Here is a 25,913-nt window from a genome sequence, read left to right on the forward strand (position 1 = left end):
CAAGGCCAGAAAAGAGAGAGATACGGTTTACAGTATTTAAGATTTCAAGAAGCTGAAGAATATATGGATGCAGTATTGAGAAGATATAGGCAATACAATAAAAAGCCAGCATTTCAAAAGAAGAGGGCAATAATGAATGGGTATAAATAAATAAGGAAGGAGCTGAAAAGAATTTGAAAAAGAATGTAGACAGGACATGTGAGAATCTGAAACTGATACATAAATTTATCATAGGTAACTTATCAGATAAAGAGAGACTTAGAAGAAAAATATCAAGACATCGTTTCATAGTATCAGTTATGAATTAATGGAATATGCTAAATGATGATACTGAATTCATACAGTAGACAGATACTTGAAGAGTTATTTGAAAATGAAAGAATAAGAGATTGGGCATTTAAAGAATGTAGAACTCCCTCGTCTTCCTTCAAAAATAAGTAGTTACATACTAGAGCAATTACACATGTATTTATTTTCTTATGTTAAGTGCCTGCCATATAGAAGAACCACTTGACAGTGTACAAGTAAATAGAATCTTGTAGAACAGCTTTCATTATCGTCCATCTCAATATTACATAAATGGAAATCTTTATCTATCCCATTTACATTATAATTCAGTTCTGAAATACAAAGAAGTGAAGTCAGAAAGCTGCAGATAGCTGAGCTTTTTATCTTGACAATTACTATATAAAACCAAAAGCATTGTAGCCATACCCTTTTAGGCTTTAAGTTATGCATTTTAGAGTGTGAACGATGAAATGTATGATATTAGATATCACTGATTAAATCACTTCCATATTATATTACTATTATCTTCTTTTTCTCTTAACAGAAACCACAGATGTCAATGTCAAAAAAGACTACAGCAGATCTTGGGCTAATGGTGCTAGTGGTGGTGTTGTTAATCATTATTATTGTTGGTATTACACTTACCACTTACTTTTATAATCTTCATTTACTTGAGGTAAGAAGCTTCTGTTTAGTGTACAATATTTGCATAGTCAAGTTTACATGCAAATATCTTATTAAAGTGCATTTTCAGGGATGTATTTTATCCTCACCATCTGTAATTAAAAAAAATCCTCAGAAATCTTTGGTTTCACTGTCAGTTAGACAACATATTTTATTACAGATTTAACTTTGAAAGGATTTTTTTTTTCATTTTTCTTATCTTCTTTCCTTCCTCAGCTCTCCATATTCAATTGCATCAAATTCTATGAGACTCCAAGGATTCTAGAAATTTATGATGCAGAGTGGAGTCCTGTTGCCACAGCTCACTTGGGAAGCAATCTTCCTAAAAATTCCATACCTGAGGATTGTACACATTATCTGCACTACCTCCGCAAGCACAATTACTCGCTGCCACATATCAACTTTGATGATGAAGAGTATGAGTAAGTTGAATTTAGGAAAGATAAAACATGTACAGGGTTAAATATTACTTAAATTATTGTCTCTGCTAAATGCCAGTTCTTTGGAACAAGTAAAAAATTTGATATACAGTAAATGGTTGCAAAAGATGTTAGAAAAGTAATTGGATACATATCCTTAATGTAGCAAATGGCAAGATTTTTAACCAGACTCTTATTTCATTATGGAATTTTGAGGGTGTATACAAACTCATTATATCATTAAGAGAATATATAATATCAGAAAAGTAATTTGCTGATTGCTGATTGAGAGTCAGGGATAGAGAACAGTTTGGATTTGAATCACTATCATTCAGTTCTAATCCAATCCAGCAACAAACCTTCTTACAATCAATTCATTCACCTCCATGAATACCAATGTAAGCATGAACCCATCACATAGATATTGTTTTCTGTCAAGCGAAAATCAGTGCAAGCAATTCTTGTATTTCCATCACACCTGGGTGTGAATACCTCAATTTGTTGGCAGCCTGCAAAGCACTGTGAGAGTTGGATTACATGGTGTTGCAACTCTTCCCCTTTCTGGTCATCTTAAGTGAGAAGAGTATGGTAAGCTCAGAAGTGAAGATAGAATTTACAAAAGATGGATTAATGCCTCAAAACCAATGCCACTATTGGATTTGAAGCCGTAAGCATATAATTATGGTGAACCTTGGTGTTTTGAAGTGTGCTTTAAAGTGTTTGCTTAATTTCATTTTCAGTGCTTTCCCTTTTCCATTTTACAATCAAATCCATACAATGTGGCTGTCCTAAATTGGCACATGGTGGGACCTGGGGTACTCCCAATAGGCAGAATCTTGAAGAGATTCAAATTACATGACTTTGTAGCATCACAGACTGTAAATGTTCAAAAGAAATTTATGTAAATTTGAAAATAGTATGACCAAATTAGAGTTGAAGTCATGACTGTCATAGCCATTCCATTCATTATCAAGCTTTTGTAGAGAATGGAAGGCAGAAATAATGAAGAGACCTCGCATGAAACATGGGTTTCATATTATCATAGATATATTCAACTTTTTTATTCACATGGATTTGTTTGCATTTTAGTCACACTTATGAAATTAGAAATATCTAATGCTCTCATATGATCATTACTAAGATTTCAAAGATGAAGCATGATCATAAACCAATCTTTCACGCATATCTGTCCTGACTCTGACACTGCTTGGGTTTAATCAATGTTTAGGGTGAATGCAACAAAGATGTTTGTTATATACCCACCTCGATAATCCTAAAATGTATATTGTTGTCAGAACACCCATGTGAAGGAAAAAAATCCATTCTTGGTTATGTCCATTACATGACCTTCATTCTTCATAATTCAACAGCTTCTTGATAAGTTTTGCTGTCTTTGTAACATCATTGTCAGTAAGAATGGATTGGTTTGCTAAAGTATAACTGCAATATTATATTCTTAAATGCAAGTTTTAGAACATTGCTAGATATTCCAAAAATATCTTTTTTCATTGTTTATTTGATATTAATTTGGTTCTACAAATCATTTTTTTTTACACAAATATTATATGTTTAGGTATATTTTACTAACAACAAGAAAGTTTCAATACCTAGTATAAGTGATAGAAGAGAATGGGAATAGAGAAATCATCTACTAATTCCACTGAGGAAAGTCCCTTCAGTATTCCAATTGTACCAGCTAGCTTTTCTATTTTGTGTGGGGTCATTGCCAGGTAAGGAAAGCAGGCATACCAGTATATGATGAAACCCTGGATAATATATCAGAAGTTTTCATCGAGTGTTTCAAAAGTCAAGCATGCCAAGTGTTACAAAACTTTTTATGTTAACTGTACCATCAGAATTATTTCATTATTTTCTTTATGATTTTATTTGCATAAAAGTTTCTCTTTCCTCCCAACAGGGACATGATTTGTTTGGACTGGACTGCACTGGCTCAATTACAGCTTCGTAAACTGTATGCAGAAGGGAAGGTTCAATGTTACTCTGTGTGGTGGGCAGCAACACGTGATGAATTTACGCTTAAAGACTGTATAATGGCAGATAAGGAGCATGGAATATGGTGGGGTGGTGGAGAGATGACTGATGGTGGATACCCAATTACAAATGCAAGTATTGCACCCAAACACATGGTAACTGGAAAACTGGGAAGAGATTCTTGGGGTCAGCTCTTGCGTCGTACCTGGCTGTCTGAACATGCATCTCTTCTAACCTTATCAGAAGATTTCGGTGGCCAAGTCTCTATTAATCATGAGAGCAATGGGCAGATATGTTTAGAGTCTCGGCCCCATCCATCCCTGGTAGCTCCACTACCAACAATGAAATATACTTTATGTACTGCCCCCAATCTAACTTCTCTTGTATATTATTTGCACCAGAAGGCAGTAAACAAAAGAAAAATTGTTGCAGAATCTGCAAGAAATCTTGTCACTCACATTGTTGAAAAGAAAGAAGGAACACCAAACAGCACACCTCACCCTACAAACATTTCTACATCTCACCCTACAAACATTTCAAAAAACACACAAGGCATATTAAAAGAAGTCTTTACAGAAACAGTGATAGAACGTGTTCAAGAAAGGCTGGAACATCCTGTCTGGATACCATGGATGCCTCCTGATGAACCAGAACTCACGCAGAATGCTGTATTGCAATATGTAGACAAGATTCTAAGTCAAAAGTATGGATTCTGGGGACATATATTACTTCCACCTTCTTGGCAGGCTCAACCAGGTGACTTAGAATTTGATCGAAAGAGATTTCCTGATCCAGTGTCATTAGCAGAAACATTAGAGAAGAAAGGTTTCCACTTAGCTCTTACCATTCATCCTTTTGTTAGTGTTGAAGCTCCAGCTTTTAATGCTGGGACTCAGGAAGGCCTTTGGGTAAGACAGAAAGACTCTGCACTACCTGCATTAACCCAGTATGATGAAAAGCATCCATCAGTAGTCACAGATTTTAGCAACCCTAGAGCAAAACAATGGTTTTCATCTCGCTTGCAACGCCTACAGAAATTGTACACCATTGAACGTTTTCATTTACAGCCAGCTGATGCTCATGCTCTTCCCATTTTTCATGAATATCACATGCCTCTCCCTGGACCTGATGCAATACTGATACACTTCATGGCCTCTGTAAGTACTGTATCTCCTCCACTGAGCACAGAAGGAACAGTCACACCACCATTGCCACCTACTTTCCTAACACTTGGGACAGCTGATGGCTCCTGGGCAGGGCTAGAGACTCTGGTGCCACGTGTTTTAACTCTTGCTATGTTAGGCTATCCCTTAATTGATGTTGGACCCATTGGTGGAATAGCAAGAGCTGGACATGTCCCTGATAGAGAACTCTACATACGATGGTTGGAAGCTGCAACATTTCTACCAGCAATGCAGGTTAGATTTTTTTTATTTTCTAATTACATACAATGCATGTAAAAATATAAAATGATGCATACTCAGATGCATGCAAAATCTTTCCCTTGGAACTTTCCCTCTCACCCCCCACACCACCAAAAAATTTGGAGCTGAATAAATACACTTAATTCCTCACACACAACCATTTGTAAGGAGAGTTAAAATTCTGCAAAATATTCACATATTTTGAATCTTATCCACTCACTTACACATCTGGGAAAATCTCTGTGAATATGGAAAAAGTCCTTATCAGTATTGTAACTGTTGCTTGCAACCAGTTTGTTACTGATGCTACCGATAAACTTTATACTTAGCAAACAAAGCAGGGCTTTCTTGGAACCTTTTTATAGGCATGCAATAGCTTGAAGCTCTGATATATCTTGGGGATGTTGCTGTTTATGCACTTCATTAAGTGCTTTATCCACTATGCCAAATTTTGCTTTCATTATTGTCAACATAAGAATGGCAAGATCAGTCTATTTACATGCTACTCAACACTGTTTTGAGGCTGTATTCCTGAACTTCTTTTTTGCCTACATGCTTATTGCACACAAGTGCAGCTGATACCACATTCAGCCATACTTGCAGTCAATGAGGAGTGCTCTTGGCCCTTTTGCATGGTTTCTATTAATCTCATAATGTTATGTTGTGGTTAATCACAACAGTTATGTATGATTATGTAACACTTCACAACATACTACATATGTACTGTATTAATATGCACTCTGAGTATTTTATCAAAGAAAGCTGTAATTATTAGGTGACAATCTGTGGACCTGTAGACTGCTGAAACTACAAAATTCACTTTTGAATCAAGATCAAGTACAGCAAATGCAGAAGCAATGGACAAGTGTTCTGATATCTGCCAAAGATACATAAGCATACCCAATATGGATTCAAGCATCATGGCACTGGGATCATAGATGTTCTTAAAGGCTGTCTGTTTCTGTACATAGCATCATACTGAAGTTTTCATGAATTAACCAATTATAATTTGTCTTTCTCTTTTCAGTCCAAACCTAGCACCATTAATTGTTCTGAAGGTATTTACTTTGCCTATGGCCTTTGTGATGATGTTTGTGGTGCATCGTTTCACTCCCATAAAGAACTGTACTTGCAACCCTCTGTTCTCCATTTTTATATTTGACATTGATGTAAATATGAATCATAGTTTCACATCATCCTCAGCTGACACTCGAATCAATTTGAAAATCTCATCAAGAGAAAATGCCTAGAAACTATAAACTGACATAAACAAATACTTTTCACTGGGTCACATAAAACATGCTTTTCAGTGGTAATAAGTTCTAACTTCTCCCATTAGAGGAGAGTGAAGAAATTAAAAACTACAAAATATTTGATGGTAAAAGTCATCACCATATCATATACGAACAGTAAGAAAGACTTGAGAGTGATAATGTCTGATGACCTTTCCATCACTGAACAAAGCAGGGCAATAGCTGCTTCATCTAAAGAGATGGTAGACTCGATCTTGTGAACCTAATAGACATGGTGATACCTCTGATGGCTCTATTGAAAGCACTCACAAATAGAATACAGCTGTTCATCAATATCACCTTTCCAGGTGAGCAAAATTGCAAAGAATGTGTGAAAAGACCCTTTATGGCTCATACAAATGCTGTAAAGGCAATTACCTAATGGAAACAACTGAAATCATTGAGGCTAAGCTCTCTCGAGTGCAGATAAGCAAGGCATATCATTATTTACACTTGGAAAATCCTTAAAGGCTTGGTCCTCAACCTACACTCGAAAATAATTCCTTATTGGCATGACAGGCATGGACGACTCAAGAAAATATCACCCATAAAACCAAAAGGTGCAATGGGCACAAAAATATCCTTGAACATCTTAGGCCTAAGAATATTTAACACACTGTCTGCAGTCATCAGAAACACTATGCAATAACCAGCAGAGAAATTTAAGAAGGCCCTGAATAAATATTTACAAAGTACATTAGTCCAGCCAGTCTGTGATAAGAACTTGGGCCTCTGAGTTATGGCTTCCAACAGCTCTGTCAGTCAGGAGCCCAACTCCAAAGACTACTCTTGGTATACACTATACACCTCACTCAAAGACAATCTCTTATTCTCCCTGAAGCTCACTGGTGCTGTCATGCCCCATCTCTCATTTCCTTTTGTCACATCCCATACTGTCCTCTCTGACTTGCAAGTTTCTCTTTTACCAGTCACTTGCACTCTTTCATTGCAAATATCATCCATACACTTTTAATTTCTCTTTAGCAATTTAACTTCCTAATCTCTCCACTAGCTAACTTTTCTCATATGCACAAATCCCATCTTCTGCATACCATACACTTCACCAGCACATGTAAGCAGTATTCCCTTAAGTACCTTCCATTCCTCACCCACTCCTAATGTTGCCTCTCTTCAGGAAATCTTTCTTGGTATTTCTACATACATGCATCTTCTCCAAGCTCACACACTTACACAACTTCTCTCCTGCACATCATTTCCCCTTTTTATAAAAAACAACAAACTTTCATGCTTGCCTCCAATAAAAAAATATAACATCCCATTTGCTACCCCTCTCAGCATGTTCACATCCAGCAACCTTTCCTTTGCATGTCATGTCTGTCATGTCTTTTAAGATGTAATCCAGTAATAAGACTGAGTGTGAATGAATGTGGCCTTTTTTGTCTCCTTTCCTGGCACTACCTCATTGACAATGGGGATGGCAATGCTGTTTCCTAGGAGGCAGGGTGGAGCAGGGAGTGGATGAAGGCAAGCAAGTGTGAATACGTGCATGGTATATATATGTACATGTATGTATATAAGTGTATATGTAAGTGGATGCGTCTTTCTTCATCTGTTTCCTGGCGCTACCTCGCTGACACGGGAAATGGTGATTAAGTATAATAAATAAATGAATATAGATAAATGAAACTCACTAATGTAAAGGAAAGGAATGATGAAAATGTATACCTTTACCTTGTTATGTTTATGGTGAGTGATTTTGTTTCAAGACAATTTAAATATCAAATTTACAATTTTGTTTATAATTCTAAAAGGTCTGGTAAATTACATCTTCACTTATATCTTCACAGGTCAGTGTGTTACCAAACATGTATGATGAAGTAGTGGTAAACCTGACATCTGAATATACAGAAATACGAAAGAAGATGGTTCTCCCTCGTCTCCTGGAAAAGATATCAGGTGCTCTTCAACTGGGGACCCCGTTGATAACTCCTCTTGCACTCTTTGCTCCAAATGACTCTGATGCTGCATCAGTAGATGATCAATGGATTTTAGGGAATGACCTGTTAGTAGCTCCCATTACCCATAGGGGACAGCGATTGCGAAGTATTTACCTTCCAGCAGGAATCTGGAAGGATGAAATTGATGGGCATTTACGACGTGGGGAGCAGTGGATAAATAATTATAAAGTTCCTTTAACAAAAATACCACATTTTACTCTCAAGTCACTGGATGACTTTGACTCCTAAGGGCTACAAATAAGTGTGCATAAAACTGTCAGTATGTCTGTGAATTGACCATTGTATATTAAGATTCAGTGACTGGCACATAATATTCCTCTGAACATTTTCTTACGTGTTGTTGAGATTAAAGTTACAAAGGTAGTTATTAAAGGGGAACTTTGATTGTTTTAGTATATGAGAAATTTAACTCATTGATTTACATGATAGTTGTGGAATTATTTAATCTTTTCATGCAGCTTTCTAAATCTGTATTCATTCATGCACATTGTATCAACATAATGTACTTGTCAGGTAACTCGTGTAATAAAGAATTGCTTAAATTAAAACTGGACATTCAACAATGCAGTACTTTACATGCAGCAAGTTAATGCATGAATCAGTGGCTCTCATATTTTGTTCGATTTTCACAGTCTATATAACACCATATATTTAGTTCAGTAAGGTCAACAACAAAATCTTATGGTAAAAAAATCTTTGTGTCCTGAAAATCTGGTACACAGAAATAGCAAATGTATGAAAATAACATCAGTGTTATATTTCCCTAATAAGTTTCTGTTTGTAGAAATTACCATTTCATTAATACACAGAATATTTGACAGTGAAGTACATACCAAGTACATTGGGCTCATTTGAAATTAGTATGTACAATTAATGAATATGATAATGTAGGAGATATTTCTGTATTTGTACATTATTATTTTTGGGTGGCTCATCTGAAATTAGTATGTACAATTAATGAATATGATAATGTAAAAGATATTTCCATATTTGTATGATATTATTTTTCCAAGATATCCAGCAGTGCTAAAAACAAAGCTCGTGAATGATAAAACTTGGTTTCACTGTCAAAATTACTATTAAAAAGTTCTTTTGATTAAGATTTACTGCATCAAAGATCAAGCAAAAAGGCCTGCTTAGCAAAGTCTTGACAAAGCTTTCTAAACCAGCTACTGACTACAGGTCAGAACTAATATGGAAGATCAGTTTGTTATTGTTTGACAGTTCAAGCACTTTATTAATGGAATAGAGAATAATGTATTCCAGCAAGTGATGCATTAGAGTATTTACAAAGAATGTACTAAATTGATGAATGAAATTAATGAAAGGCTGCACAGAATAACACAGTTGATTAGGTTTAAAAAATTCCCTTTTTGTAGCTAGCTTTTTGTAGCCAATCATTTTCTTGTGCTTCTAGCCCTCATTATTCCTCAGGGAGTTTAGCTGCATGAGAAGCACACAATGGCCAAGGCTATCAGCAGCTCAGTAAATGCTAAAGGTACCTGATAGTCATTACATTGTAATAAAAATACTTTTAAAGTCCATAATCATGCATGGTAATAATGGACTTGAAAGTGTTGATCTACGATATTGAAAATTTGTAGAAAAATATTTCCGGAATTTACTATGAATAAACAGTAGTTTCTATCAACAGAATTGTCATCAAGTGGAGCAAAGTGTAACAAAGGCCATATCAGTTCAACAGGAAATGAACCTTCTCAGTTAAACAAACATTTATCACTGGTACATTTGTAGTGACCAGAAATTTTATTGTACTTAAAATATACAAAGTGTTACAAGACCATTATCTTAATGGGTCCACTGGATGGTCAAAGTGCAGTGTGGCTCAAGTGGTGTACAGCTTCAAAGCTGAATTACGTTTCATATATATATATATATATATATATATATATATATATATATATATATATATATATATATATATATATATATATATATTTTTTTTTTTTTTTTTTTATACTTTGTCGCTGTCTCCCGCGTTTGCGAGGTAGCGATATATATATATATATATATATATATATATATATATATATATATATATATAAAGAGTACCAACCAGTGATACCTTAAAGTAGCTTACTGCATAAAGATATTTCTTAATATGTACATAGATTCATTGTTGACTATTTTATATGTGTATATTCATATCATATGTTTATTGCCATAGAGCAAATTAACATTAATTTGTGTGATTTCATTTTGATGCTTTTGTTATATCACAACTGTACAGCATTATTTATTGTATATAACTTTCATATTATTACATATAATTCTTTAAAAAAATTCATATCAGTTTCAATTTAGCTTAATTTATGTCAAAAGACTTATCAGTATGCATACAAAATCTAATATTCTGTTCATTATTTTAAGAAATCTCGGGCTTGAGATAATTAATACTAGTTGGCAAATGATGTCAGACTTTTAAGTTCAAGAAATTTTGAATGTGATGGCAGTATTTGGACATGAATAGATTCATTTGTTAGTGTACCTTGGGTGGGCAAAAATTGCACACAATTCAGTACTGTGGCAAAGTTTCATACTCTTTATGTACCTTACTTAATGCAAGGTGGTATATGCTTTATGTCATGCATACAGTTTAGATGTTTGATGTTAAACAGGCTGTAATATGAAAGATGCAAAAGCAATGCAAGAAACATTTGCTACAGTAGTCTGCTTGGTGTAGCAAAAGGCAGCAGTCCAGCCAATGACTACCTACTAAAAGACTTTCATCCTGGTCACGCATCCTGTCTGCATGACAGCAACTGGTCATATTACTTCTGTCATGGGAATGAATGTTACTGATAACATAACCAGCAACCAAATATTGTTAAACTGGTATTTATTAAACTTAAGTTCTTTGGGCATATGTATACATTTTACTAAAATTGTACGGTGGACACACATTAACATTAATTTTGAATTTTTCTTCCCATGTTTGAATAGCTTCATGCTTTTTAGAGGTCTACAAAGATGTCACATATCACCTGCAGCCATAATTGGCTTGCAGGAAACTCCCAGACTTCTTAGAACACTTAGATATCAACGGTGGAAAAAGGCCATGTATGCGAGTCCGCACATACACACTGAAAAACTACTAACACTACTGATAATAATAATATTGTGTAAATATGTACATATGTATTTGAAAATTGTACAGTATATATCTGGGCTACTAGAGTCAGTAATGAATTTTTATACTCTGTTATTATGAGTGCATCCTTATTACATGGCTCAAGATGGAAGCAAGTACACCTTCACAAAGCACTGTAGTGGCTAAGACAGGTCAGTAATATTTTTCTTATTTATGTGCCCCCAGTATTACTTTATAAGTTCTTAATACTTCAGTACAGGAAGATTCACCCTCTAAGCACAATATAGGGAAAAGAGAATGGATGATGATGCATTGGGTCACTGGGTACTTGCTGGGTTTAAAAATGATGGCCACATGCTGACTTTGATTACCCACCAAGGTTTAAACGTTTTTGCTGTGCTAGGTTTGAATGTCTTAGCTGTTTAAGTATTTCATATTTCTGTGGTTCAAATTTTTCTCATTTTCCCTGTCCTGTGGAGATACCTTTTATTCTTGGAACAGCATTTAAAGGGCCTGATTTGATCAAATTTTGAGCTAACTTACAATAAGACTACATACAGACTGGTTATTTTATGTTAGATAAATAATAATGAATATACAACAAAAACTGCTTAAGATATCATTAAAATCATTTCCTTTACAGTTACATTACTTGTGGCAAAATTTAACCTACTTAAAGGTTTGTGGTGATAAAAGTTCAAAACAATTTAATGAAAAGTAGACTGATAGATATATCGTTACTGGTACAGTTGAAAGTGTATATATCTCATGATTCCTTCATTATTATGTAGAAATGATGCTTGGCATATTTCATAAAAGATAAATACCTTTGTATTCTTACTATAACATGATAAAGTTATCCCAAAGAGCTCAGAACCTTGAAGCTGTCCTGCAAGCCATGCCATCATAAACATATCTAATGATATTATGGCTTGAGATCAAGGCTTGAACTTCATATTGCAAATTTTTTTTTCAGTATATGTCTTAATCCTTATGAAATGGACCTATGGTATGTGACTGGTTACTGAATTCCAGAGTTCCTTGTGGAGACCAGCCACATGAGGATTAATGGTTATGATGTCCCTAACCTTTTCTCACATAGCAAAGCCGTGGAATTCTCTTTTTGTCTATCCCTCTAGCTGAAGCCTTTCCTCTTGAAGACTTCCTTCCTGTATCATAATTCTAAAAAATAAAAGGGGAGGTGGGTGGATTTTTCCATCAAAGGTTTTGTCATCTGTATTTACACTACCTCACCGAGGCAGAAAGAGGCAAGAGGGTAGGTACAAATATATAATGCTGAGTGGGTGTGGGGGCAAAGGTTCTGGATGTACTAAGGAATGTGTGGAGAGATCACTGTCTTTAAGGCCAAAGATGGGTATGTTTGATAGTACAGTAAGTGCAGTGTGGATGTGAGGCATGGGCCTTACATAAAAATGTTTACAACCATGCGGTCTGTTGCTGTTTGAATTCCCAATGTGTTGGATATGATATGTTTGAGGACAATATGTAGTGTGAGGAAGGCTGTCCAAAAAGGAAATGGTAAGGTATGAAAGAGGTACAGTATTAAGAGGAGTCTGGATGAGACAGCAGAAGAGGGTATACTGAAATGATTTGGACATGAGGAGAGAATGAGTAAAGAAAGGATGACTAAGAGGGTATACATGTCAGAAGTGGAAGGTACAAGGAAATGGGTGAAAACAATGAGGAGAGGGAAAGATGGGGTGAAAGATCGTTTGAAGGCTCAGGATCTGAACATGCAGGAGAGTGTTACATGTGTAAGAGATACAGCAAATTAGAGTGCTGTGTTTTACAGGGGACATCGTGCTGTCAATTTTCTGAACCAGGGCATTTGAAGCAGTTGGGGGAAAACCCTGGAAAGGTCTGCGGGCCTAGTTTTGGATAAGGAGCTCTGCTTTTAGGGCACTGCACATGTGTCTGGAACAAAGAAACATATCCACTCTCTAACTGACATGTATAATTTCCGGAAGTCTACCTTAGACAAACAAGCCACACACAAGAAAAAAACTTGTGTACTCCTTTGAAATTACAATTTCACAAATTCTTTCACAAGAAACATTTGAAAAGATACATGAAAAGAAGGACTGGTTAATACAAACTTATGTGAAGCATCATTTTATAGGGATATTCATGAACTTATTCAAAATACCCTCACAAGTACTTAAAAATGTTGACCTGTCTTCTGTGTCTTGCTTTTTCTATCTCATATCTTTTCTATATTGACAAGGTTTTAATCATTGGTGTAAAACAGTGATATGAATGATGTTCTCAAGGAGAATAATCAGACATGGAACAGTAGAAAAAATGTACTAACAATAATGAAATGAAAAAATAAAATGCCAGATAATAATATGATTTTAAAAAATTGTATTAAGCATGTAATAAATATTCACATTTAGTAAATACATATTTGTTACATTTCCTTAAATGAATTACCCTGTGATAATGTACAGTATCTTCATTTAGTTTATTACATAATCATTAGTTTAACTGGAGAATTAATTCTAATGTTAGAATACCACATTCCATTTGTTTTATAATGTGGTTGTCATTATGCAGTGTTAGCTTTGTCAGTTTGCAGTTTCAGCTTTGTTTATGACATTGTATCTGTATTTCCTAACACTAGGCATATGGTGAGATATATTAAATGGTGGACTGCACTGTATATTCATCAAATGGAGTCTTACATTTAATGATCTGAAGGTACTATATATCACTAAGCCCAAAAACGATGTGGTTTGGGTAATGTAAGCCTACCTGGAACAGATCATCCTAAACATAAAATCTTCAGGGAAGAATACTTATGAATATAAATAGTTAGTATACTAATCTTCTTTGTAATGCTGATGAAAAGCAAACTCAAAATCAAAGTACCTGTATATGAATGTTATTGTGAAATACTCGTATTATATTTTCTCATCTAAAGTTTGGCGGGAGAACTACACTGAGCACCTTTACCGAAAACCATTCCCATTTAGGATTCATGAATGTTTTTAGAATAATCACAAACATTAAAAGAATTTTTTTTTTTGGTAAATGCTTCATGCATGTTGTATTTTAACAGTAAAGGTAGGCCATTTAAATGGGGTCGCATGCTTTGGAATAAACACTTTTGGTTGGTATGGAAGTGTTATAATACTTATAACGTGGTTATGCACCGGCGGAGGTGTAATGCTCGACCAACTTGAACCATGTCTTGTGATTATGCTTGGGAAGAATGTAAGGTTATTTTGCTGCCAAGTATGGTATAAAAATCTAATTATATATATATATATATATATATATATATATATATATATATATATATATATATATATATATATATATATATACTTTGTCGCTGTCTCCCACGTTAACGAGGTAGCGCAAGGAAACAGACGAAAGAATGGCCCAACCCACCCACATAAACCTGTATATACATACACGTCCACACACGCACATATACATACCTATACATTTCAACGTATACATATACATACATACACAGACATGTACATATATACACATGTACATAATTCATACTTGCTACCTTTATTCATTCCTGTCGCCACCCTACCGCACATGAAAGGACACCCCCCCCCTCCCCCGCATGCGCGCGAGGTAGCGCTAGGAAAAGACAGAGGCCACATTCGTTCACACTCAGTCTCTGGCTGTCATGTATAATGCGCCCAAACCACAGCTCCCTATATATATATATATATATATATATATATATATATATATATATATATATATATATATATATATATGGTAGCAGGGGCTAGAAATCCTCCCCTCCCATTTTTATTTTTCCAAAAGGAGGAACAGAGAAGGGGGCCTAATGAAGATATTCCCACTGAGGCTCAGTCCTCTGTTCCTAACGCTGCCTCGCTAACGCGGGAAACGACAAACATATATATATATATATATATATATATATATATATATATATATATATATATATATATATATATATACATATATATATATATATATATATATATATATATATATATATATAAACTTGTAAATTACTTATAAAGATGTTTATACAGTGACTTCATCTTTGTATACCATTGGGCTTCTGTAAAAATCATATGAAACAAATAAAGATATAATTTCATAAAAATTTTCCTTTAATGCACTTTTCCTTAGCTCATTTGACATGTGTAAAAGATAATCAGCTCTGAATTGGGTGGTAAGTAAGATACTGATCCCTCTGTAATTGCTAGAAGCAAAGAGATGATGGAATATCTGTCCTTCAGCGATGAAACTTCAATTTCCTAAACATGAAGCGAAATGATAAACACAATATCATCTTACTTTTGCACACTATATAATCAGCTGTTAGATATCTACAGATAAAAAAAATTCTTACTGATATGCTTACTGCACACGTAAATCAGTTAACAATAAAGTTTATTTGTTTACAACTTTTGACAGTATGGAAAAATATTATAGTACTAAAAAGGAAAGCTGCTGATTTTTTGAAAATTTCCTGTGTTAGTACAAATGCCAGGAGGATTTTAGGTTGCTTACTTACTGATTGATAATACTAAACTCATAATGATGAAATTATGATCAATAAAACTTCACAGAATTTCAAAATAAACGAATGAAAGTTTCTGATCAAGACCCCCAGAGTTTGGCCAATAATAATAATATGGCATGCTTGCTTTTCTTGACTTGGGTAGTAATACTTTGCTTGGAGTGAGAGTTGTATCAAGAATTATACCACAAGAAAAATGTCTATCTAAATGTATATACCATATCATTATTTGAACAGTGGTTGTGGGAAAATCAAATTTGACTGTCTTGAGATCATCTTATTAACCTTTGAGCTGGAAACGGCAAAAGACAAATGAATTCCCTAATTAAGGCCATCTTATTAATGATATATATATATATATATATATATATATATATATATATATATATATATATATATATTTTTTTTATACTTTGTCGCTGTCTCCCGCGTTTGCGAGGTTGCGCAAGGAAACAGACGAAAGAAATGGCCCAACCCCCCCCCCCCCATACACATGTATATACATACGTCCACACACGCAAATATACATACCTACACAGCTTTCCATGGTTTACCCCAGACACTTCACATGCCCTGATTCAATCCACTGACAGCACGTCAACCCCGGTATACCACATCGATCCAATTCACTCTATTCCTTGCCCTCCTTTCACCCTCCTGCATGTTCAGGCCCCGATCACACAAAATCTTTTTCACTCCATCTTTCCACCTCCAATTTGGTCTCCCACTTCTCCTCGTTCCCTCCACCTCCGACACATATAACCTCTTGGTCAATCTTTCCTCACTCATTCTCTCCATGTGCCCAAACCATTTCAAAACACCCTCTTCTGCTCTCTCAACCACGCTCTTTTTATTTCCACACATCTCTCTTACCCTTACGTTACTTACTCGATCAAACCACCTCACACCACACACTGTCCTCAAACATCTCATTTCCAGCACACACACACACACACACACACACACATACATATATATATATATATATATATATATATATATATATATATATATATATATATATATATATATATATATATATATATGTATGTATGTGTGTGTGTGTGTGTGTGTGTGTGTGTGTGTGTGTGTGTGTGTGTGCGTGCGTGTGTGTGTGTCGACTGTCGCTTTGTGTCTGTGGTGCCTTTAGCTCGACGTACTATAAATGTGGTGGCTCTAGCAACGTGTATTTGAGTGACGCAAGTAAATTTAGATCAGTTTGATTTTGTCTACTTTCTGACGTCTCCACCCACCACTCTGCTAACTCTGTCACTGCTTCCCATGGTACTGCGTCTCATAATTACTGTGTAATTACCTATTTGTACAGTGCGGGGACGAAGTTATACATTCGTGGGGGCCGGTCCTCATCTCTTGAACTTTCTCAGCAATCATATGACTTTTTACACTTTTGAATGCTGTCTGCATTCCAGTTTTACCACATATCGTTTACCCACCACTCTGATTACATAAGTTTTTGTTCACATTTCTAACATGTTTCTTGCTAGGTATACAGTCCCTGGTGGTTTCATCTTTCCATCTTACGATGAACCATTCACTGTGAAGTCGGTTTCTGCTCCGTTGGAGCTTACCATTAAGTAGACCATGCAATATCCGGCATACAGGGTATCACATAACTAAGAATCTTAATCATGAATACACACTGCTCAGTAAACCAGTGTTAAAAGTATAAGAAGAAAAAGACATTATCATTATTATCGCTCGCTGTGTGACCCAACCACTTGCAGCGGTAATATGGCAACACACACACACACACACACACATCCAATAAACCCACAGAAAACAAAAAGGCACGCTAAACTTTGGTGTATTTCTCAAGTTGCCCTGAAATGTCTTGAGAAACAAACGAAAGCTTGGCGTCCCTATCATTTGTTTCACTGGGTTTATTTGGCTTTAATTTCCACGGTACCATTGTGGTTATTTCAATATATATATATATATATATATATATATATATATATATATATATATATATATATATATATATATATATACATATTGTAAGCATTTTATATATTTGTTTTAATATATTTTTTCAGATTTTTTTAAGACTTTATTTTTCAGATTTTTAAGACTACATTCCCCTGTTCGGGGCTGGCGAAAATTATGTATTGCCCACACTGCATGACTGTGTTTAAGCAATACTATATAATTTACTAAATTCATTTACCTGAGTTACAATAAAATTTAACATGGCAGCATACCTACTGTGCATGGAAAGGTACATTCTTGCATTTACCATAACTGTAAACAGCGAAGAAATGCAATCATACAAGAATTTGGTACAGGGTCTCGATTGACTGCAATATCTGTCAGAGGTAAGCCGTGCTTAACAGTGCTACTGTGTAAGCCAAGCCTCGTTGTTAATGACTCACGTGCGGGAACAAGTTCCAGTGGATGATCTTGACACTACGAAGTCAGAGCTAGGCGTCCGAGATCACTAACCACAGCCCAGAAAGGTCCTGAGAGCTCTTACCCATTTTATTACTTGCCCTTTCAGCTCCTCTGTGTAAGCAGGTTGAGAGGTAACTTCCATGGTATACGGTGGATGTCATCTTCCCTGACCTTACTTTCCTTAATGACCGGCGTGGGAATTCCCAGCTTCTTTCCTCGTCTCCCTTCCTCACACGGGGAGTTTACACAATCTCACCACACTTCACACGCATCTATCCACATCTTACTGCCCACACATCTACTCACCAACCTCCTCACACCTACACCTTACACTTATATAACTGTACATACACACAAACTTACACTAAACACGTATGCACATATATATGCCAAGCAATATAATAGGGTCTAAATGCGGAGTAGTGTTAATTAATACTATGGCCATCTTCATCCACACCTAATCCTCAACCATGAGAGAGAGAGAGAGAGAGAGAGAGAGAGAGAGAGGGAAGAGTTGTACATAATATCATGTGTGGGTTTACTTTAATCATATCAAGTAAGAGTCAGTGCACTGCAGACGCACATGACCTTACACTGTACAGTATATACAATCTATACAACTGCATGCCTTTTTCTTGGAGCAAATTCTTCAGAAACAAACTTGTGTCTTGTTTTGCTTAAAGTACTTTTCGCTGACGATGTTTAGGTGTGCCTGCAGAGGTAAATCGTGATCCCCAGGACCCTATGTCACATCTGCACTGTTTACGTTCTGAGTCTCGTGGTCATCACCAGAGGTCCGTTCCACATGCCTGAATTCTCGCGGGCTCGCATAATGAGTTTGAGCAGTTCCCTAACTGCTACATGCCTTTGCAAACTGTGTGCAGCAGTGGTCTCCTCAAGGTTATTTGGGTTAATGCATAGAATGCATAACCTGAAATATTTGATAATCATAAGTAAAGCGAAACCAATGTAATCAGGCCGCCCAAAGGAGCAACAGCAGTGGTCTGTATGCATGAAAGCGACCACTTTGGCCACTCTACATTCAGCCTAAAACAGCAGGCCAATGGGATTACCTGATGATTCGCTGGTTCTAGGAAGTGAAGCCTTGAGAGTGCTCCTACCCTAAGCTACAAGGGCCAACTCACAGTACAGTTCCTTAACCCTGTTTTCGGTAGAATACTGTACGGTACCGTTACTAAATGTGAGGCGTAAGAACATTGCACAACAGCGTAACAGGACAAAGGTAAACTGCAATGTTTATAATCCGGACCGTAAGTTCTAAAGGGAGATACAGATCTGCTGTTGTATTCATATCGATCACTTGACTTAATATTGCAGCTGGTTATGTGAACCATACTGGTCCCCATAATTCTTTCCCTTTTACTCAGAACTTCCTCTCAGATCGCTGAAACAGTGTCACTGTACCAGACAACACTATTCTTAGGTATGACGAACTGGCCTTTGATTTTACCCTTGAGGGTCGGGGAAAAGGCCAGGATATCAAACATAGAGATCGCATCATCGCCTTCAAGGGGATCACAAATACCCAAAAACAGTAGAGAGGAAGAAAAAAAGTTAAGAAATGGGGCCCCACGAACGTATAAATCCCTACCTGTACTCTACGTGTGGCCAATGACAAACATATGATTACAAATACCAACAAACATACATGGTAACGTGCGTCACATACATTGGATTTACACACACACACACACACACACACACACACAACCTGAAGACCTTGACTTCTGATAACAGTCGTGACTGCCACTAACAGCCCTCATTTTCAACCTGTTCACTCAACATGTTCGATTATAAGTCATCGTCACTCAAGACACAGTCACTCCCCCGTTTCTTAGTCTTCGTTACGCCTGTGTAGTTGATTGCGGAACTACACACTTCCAGAATTTTGGTCTATCTGGGTAATATTCATGACTAGTTGTTTATATAATACTTGGTAGTTACTGAGGCCATTAGAATATGTATTACGTGGCTTCCTCACTCGGGAAGAGTTGCGAGTTCCACAACAGATAATGAAAAAAAAATATATGGGAGATTTTTTTTTAGTTCCCAGGATGATAAGGATGTCCAGAAGATTCAGTGTTACTTCACATCTAAGTTTCATAATGAGTGTCAGGCGTGGCCCAGGGTAAGAGGGTGGCCAAGACAACATTCACTTCAGCATCTGGGGTCAGTAACTCCTGGGAAAATTTGTAGTGAAGACTCCTGATGACTTTTTCTCTTTCGTGAATTTAAATCAGATGTAAAATGCAAAAGATGATGAGGAAAAAGTTTACAGGGTAAGGGACTGATGGTTCGAAGGGAGATGGTTACTGCGTTACGGGAGATAACGGGCTGATGGATAAACGTAGATGGGAAATAGATTCTACTTTAAGACAAGGAAGGAAATGCTTTGTTGAATAGCATTCAAAACCACATGTTATGTTTGCCAACCTTAGGTCGTCCGCAGACTTCATAGAAACACTTAACAGTGCTAAAAGGATCTCAAACACACACACACACACACACACACACATACACTAGCAACTAAGAGTACAGGATGACGTAGGAATATATCATTGGGGACAACGTGGAAACCTGTAGTCAGACGAGTGTGGAGGTCAGCCGGAGACGCAGGCTTGGCCAGGTAGACTCTGGTTCCTCCTTACGATGGCACATACTCACCAACCGGTCTTTCTCACCACACACCCACCCCACCGGTCACTTTCAGTCATGGTGACCTGCACGATCAGGCACGACCCGACGTGACCTAAAACATCTAACATGCACCATCATCACCAGAAGAAAGGAACACACAAGAAAACACAAAGGGAAATATTACACCACCGCCACACACCGATCACTGCTGCTGCATCTTCTGCTCACTGGAGTGACGAGTGACTGTCCTGCCTCCCTAGATGAGTACGTACTTCTGGCGACAACTTACGATTAAATTGTAAAGATACGCGGTTCTCTACCATACATTATTACGATGACACATACACTATTATCACACACACTATATATATATATATATATATATATATATATATATATATATATATGTATATATATATATATATATATATATATATATATATATATATATATATATATATATATATATATATATATATTGGTGTTAGTGGACGTAGCCGGTGTCATGGGGGCTCCGCCTGTCGGTTATACCCCGACCGAAAAGTCATGTTTGGCGAGGCAGCGCCACTGCAAGAACAATCTCGTCAAAGAACTTCTTACACCAAAGGGATCCACTTCTCCCAGCAACGGGAAGTAACGCAGATTGGGATTGCAGGAGCTTTTAAAAGAAGGGATCGGGTCGCATCAGGACCCTTTTAAGGAATATATATATATATATATATATATATATATATATATATATATATATATATATATATATATATATATATATATATGTATGTATATATCCTCAAAAGTGCATAATTGTTTGACTTTATAAACTGGAGCGCCACTTGAGAAATTGCAAAACAATGTAGCAAGATGAGTCGTTGCAAAGACTCGAAAGAACAATTGAGAAGTGAACGAGAAAAACTGATAATAATGTGGGCCTATAAAATGGTTACTGAGACATGATCAGGAAGGAGAGACTCTCTTGCCACACACCACATCGACACTAATGCTATCGAGTCTCTAAATGTGACGTACACAAAGACAGATTTCCAAGTTTCAGAAAGGAGAGTGTGTGTGTGTGTGTGTGTGTGTGTGTGTGTGTGTGTGTGTGTGTGTGTGTGTGTGAGGGAAGGCTACCCCGTCAGGTGGGTGTTTCCCCCGAGTTTCTGCCTTGTTCATAACCAATAAACTGGTCATGGTGCTGCCTGTGCCCCGGTTCGACGCCCGCAAAAGGTTATGTGTGAGTGATTACAATCCAGAGTTTTACAGTCGCATTGCCATGTCTCAAGTTTATATATATATATATATATATATATATATATATATATATATATATATATATATATATATATATATATATATATACCAGACAGACAGACAGACACATATACACGAAGTATGGATCAAGTAAACATGTAAATCCTGAACCCTATTACAACAGACCACCGCTATCACCTAGTTGACTGACGAATGACCACCACCACCACCTTGACTGACGTAGTGCGTCGGCCATCACCATCACCACCACCATCACCATCACCACCACCATCACCATCACCACCACCATCACCATCACCACCACCATCACCATCAACCACCACCATCACCACCACCACCACCATCACCACCACCACCACCATCACCATCACCACCACCATCACCATCAACCACCACCATCACCACCACCATTAACCACCACCACCACCACCACCATTAACCACCACCACCACCATCACCACCACCACCATTAACCACCACCACCACCATCACCACCACCACCATTAACCACCACCACCACCATCACCACCACCACCATTAACCACCACCACCACCATCACCACCACCACCATTAACCACCACCACCACCACCACCATTAACCACCACCACCACCACCATCACCACCACCATCACCACCATCACCATCACCACCACCACCACCACCACCACCACCATCACCACCACCATCACCACCATCACCACCACCATCATCACTACCACCACCACCACCACCATCAACCTGTTGACTAACGTCAGTGGGGACGCCCGTCACCCGAGGGGAGGCCACAGTACACACTAGTTCATAATACATGAGGCAGCCTTCATACCGAGGCCAAGCTACACACAGCCGCTTGCCCGGCTGTATCTACCTCCACCAGGCTGTGTCATCAACACCACCAAGACACCTGCACACCCTAACACACCTCACTCTGCTACGTTGTGTCTACCGGGATGACGCTGTCAGACCTCGCACCACCACCCGAGTGACAGACAGCCTCGCTCAACCTCACCACGACTCGGAGGATCCAGTGAGAAACCATGACGACCCGCTGAGCACACGATCCTTGAGGGCACAGATCAAAGTGCCAGGCTACCTACCGCTGGAACCTCGCAGTGCGCTCAGTGTTGCATCCACCAAGCTGTACACAAGCGAACACCTGACTGAAATACTACTGAAACTTGCAAAAACAATACAAGTCATTAATAATGTGTAAAACTGTTAACCAGATGGGTGAAACATGGAACACTTATGCAACCTTCAGTGTAGTACGACTGCTGGGGATGAAAAAAAGAATATGTGTAGATAGTTTCTGAAATATTCTCAAAAACACCTGTTTTAAGTCCCATGAACAAAGATGGAATCTTCTTCAAGTCATGAACCATGTTGAGTTCCAGGTTAATCCTTATCATAAGGGATATAACTCACACGAAATCCAGAGCGGAGGTGAAGGTTTCATGCCATACAATTCAACAGAAGCTGGGACACATAGACACTTAGACACAAACGTAAACAATTTCATGAGTATCTGATCAACAGTTCTCAAGTGAATACAAAAATTATGTTGCAGGTTAATGTGCGACTACCGACCACGGACGGACGAAGCGATCCGCAAGCGCTGCAAGAATAGATAAAGTAGTAAAACGAAATGAAATACGGATACAAATAAAAGCATTACGTTAATCCGTGTTTTTGTTGGTCAGATGTTACAGGTTTCTCCTTGCTGTGCTTGACCAGACGCACTGACCGACACGCCAACTGCTCAGTATACATCTGTCGACTGGAAAACCCTCCCAAGGCGGCCTCCCTCCACGACCCTGACCTATGGCACCAGCGCTCACCAGACCAGGCAGGCCACGAGATCACCACCTCATCATTCCACTCCTGCTGGTACCTAAGATCCGACCAAAACCTGGGACGAGCCGTCACCATATATTCTCCAGGCGGACCGCAGGCTGTAAGGCTCCTACCGTATGCAGAAGGCTACCTTACAGCATTCTTGATCACATGTTGTGTCGCTCAACACACACCCTCCTCCATACCCAACACCACAGTTTTCCTCTCCGAAGTCGAGGACTACAGACAGACGAATATCAGGCTCCTGCAAGACGTGAGAGAGCTGTCGCTCTCTAACAGTAGCCTCTTTTGTCTCTCCGGAGAGACATTTGGAACAGATGAGTGTGCGAGAGGACACAAAACAGCCGAGCGCGTGGGAGGCCGCGAGGTGTGAGTCGACCGAAGTCACGCTCAAATATACACGTTCCACAAAAGCCATGACATTAACAACGGCTGCTGGCACCAGAGGCGGGTAGGGTGTCGTGCCCGGCGCGAGGCGGGGCAGCTAGCTGCAGCGGCGCGTGACCCAGGTATCGTCGTCGTCGTCCACTTCCTGACCCACATCCCTTGCCTGACCCGCCATGCACCGTCTGCCGCCTCACATGATGCTTGTCCGACCCACCGCTGGTCTCGGACGTCCCCCTCAGGCACGTCACATCCTGCTGCTGCTGCTGTACACCATCCGTCCCACAGCTGCTGCTGCTGCTACTGTACACCATCCGTCCCACAGCTGCTGCTGCTGCTGCTGTACACCATCCGTCCACAGCTGCTGCTGCTGCTGCTGCTGTACACCATCCGTCCCACAGCTGCTGCTGCTGCTGCTGTACACCATCCGTCCACAGCTGCTGCTGCTGTACACCATCCGTCCCACAGCTGCTGCTGCTGCTGCTGTACACCATCCGTCCCCCAGCAGCCCACCATGTGCTTTGCACATCGGTTCTCAGACCATCACTTTCATTTGAATAAGGACAGATATATTATGTGACAAAGACTACTAATTATTACACAAAATTCTAAAATCCTTAAAGCATATATATATATATATATATATATATATATATATATATATATATATATATATATATATATATATATATATATATATATATATAAAGAGCGGTTTGTTGGATACCAGGCAGAACTGAAGATATGAACCCTTTCGGTCGGGTACCACTGAAAATATAAACCCTTCGACTAGTCCTCCATTGTTGCACCTACAGTGGTGAGACCCTCAGCTCCTGCTCATTCAAGAGGTGGACAATAAAGTCTAGGAACGTCCATGGCGGCCTTCTTCTGAGGGAGAACTTCCTTTTTAACCAACTGAATCGTCCAGACCCAGGGAGCGTGGATGCCGAGTCTCACGCCGGTCGGCTCAAAAGGCTCCAGGAATTCCGAATAGTCAGCGATTGTGTGATACCAAGAGGCGGAGGACAGACACACCTTTACTTTCAGTTCTGACGTGACGCAAATAACACTCGGGGGTCACCAACGGCTGGCACTCGATAATCTGTCGGGAGCTTCGTCATCCCGCTAACGCAAACACTCGTACGGTATCCTGTCACTCGTTCCAGTCCCACCACGATTCAATTATTCTCATTTTCATCTATGTTGCGCTGCCTTCCTGAGGGTCAGATTCAGTTTAGTGTTCAGGTGAGGTGGAACTAAAAATTCACCTGCAAAATAATACCTGTCATGCTGAAAGAATGGAAAGTAGGAAGCATGACATTCATGTCTTATGTAATACTAGAAAAAAAACACACAATTCAGATATGCCAAATAACTTCGCCATCTAGATTTTGCTGAACATTTTGCCGTCCTGATCGTGTGAGAGACAAGAACCACGTCACACATCACTATAGGTCTCCCTGCCGCGGGGTGTGCAACCCTTCATGACATCCGAGTATAACAAAACTGGACACCCACTAGCAGGTTGTCACAACCACTCACCACAGGGAGAGACCCGAGCCGAGGACATCATGACACACACTGTGTCTAACATCCGG

The 25,913-nt window shown here is 38.3% G+C and overlaps 1 protein-coding gene across 2 annotated transcripts in view; it reads left to right on the forward strand.

The window, feature by feature from the left end:
* Positions 1-13,613, forward strand: part of LOC139755675 (uncharacterized) — a 104,039-nt gene extending 90,426 nt beyond the window's left edge. For both annotated transcript variants that reach the window (XM_071674325.1, XM_071674333.1), the window contains 4 exons: positions 833-964; positions 1,189-1,394; positions 3,310-4,801; positions 7,908-13,613. In XM_071674325.1, coding sequence (XP_071530426.1) covers positions 833-964; positions 1,189-1,394; positions 3,310-4,801; positions 7,908-8,306 — 2,229 coding nt within the window. In that variant the 3' untranslated portion in view covers positions 8,307-13,613. The remainder of the gene's footprint in view (positions 1-832; positions 965-1,188; positions 1,395-3,309; positions 4,802-7,907) is intronic.
* The last annotated feature ends 12,300 nt before the right edge of the window (positions 13,614-25,913 follow it).

This window comes from Panulirus ornatus, chromosome 2 (assembly GCF_036320965.1).
Source record: "Panulirus ornatus isolate Po-2019 chromosome 2, ASM3632096v1, whole genome shotgun sequence".
Classification (NCBI taxonomy): Eukaryota; Metazoa; Arthropoda; class Malacostraca; order Decapoda; family Palinuridae; genus Panulirus; species Panulirus ornatus.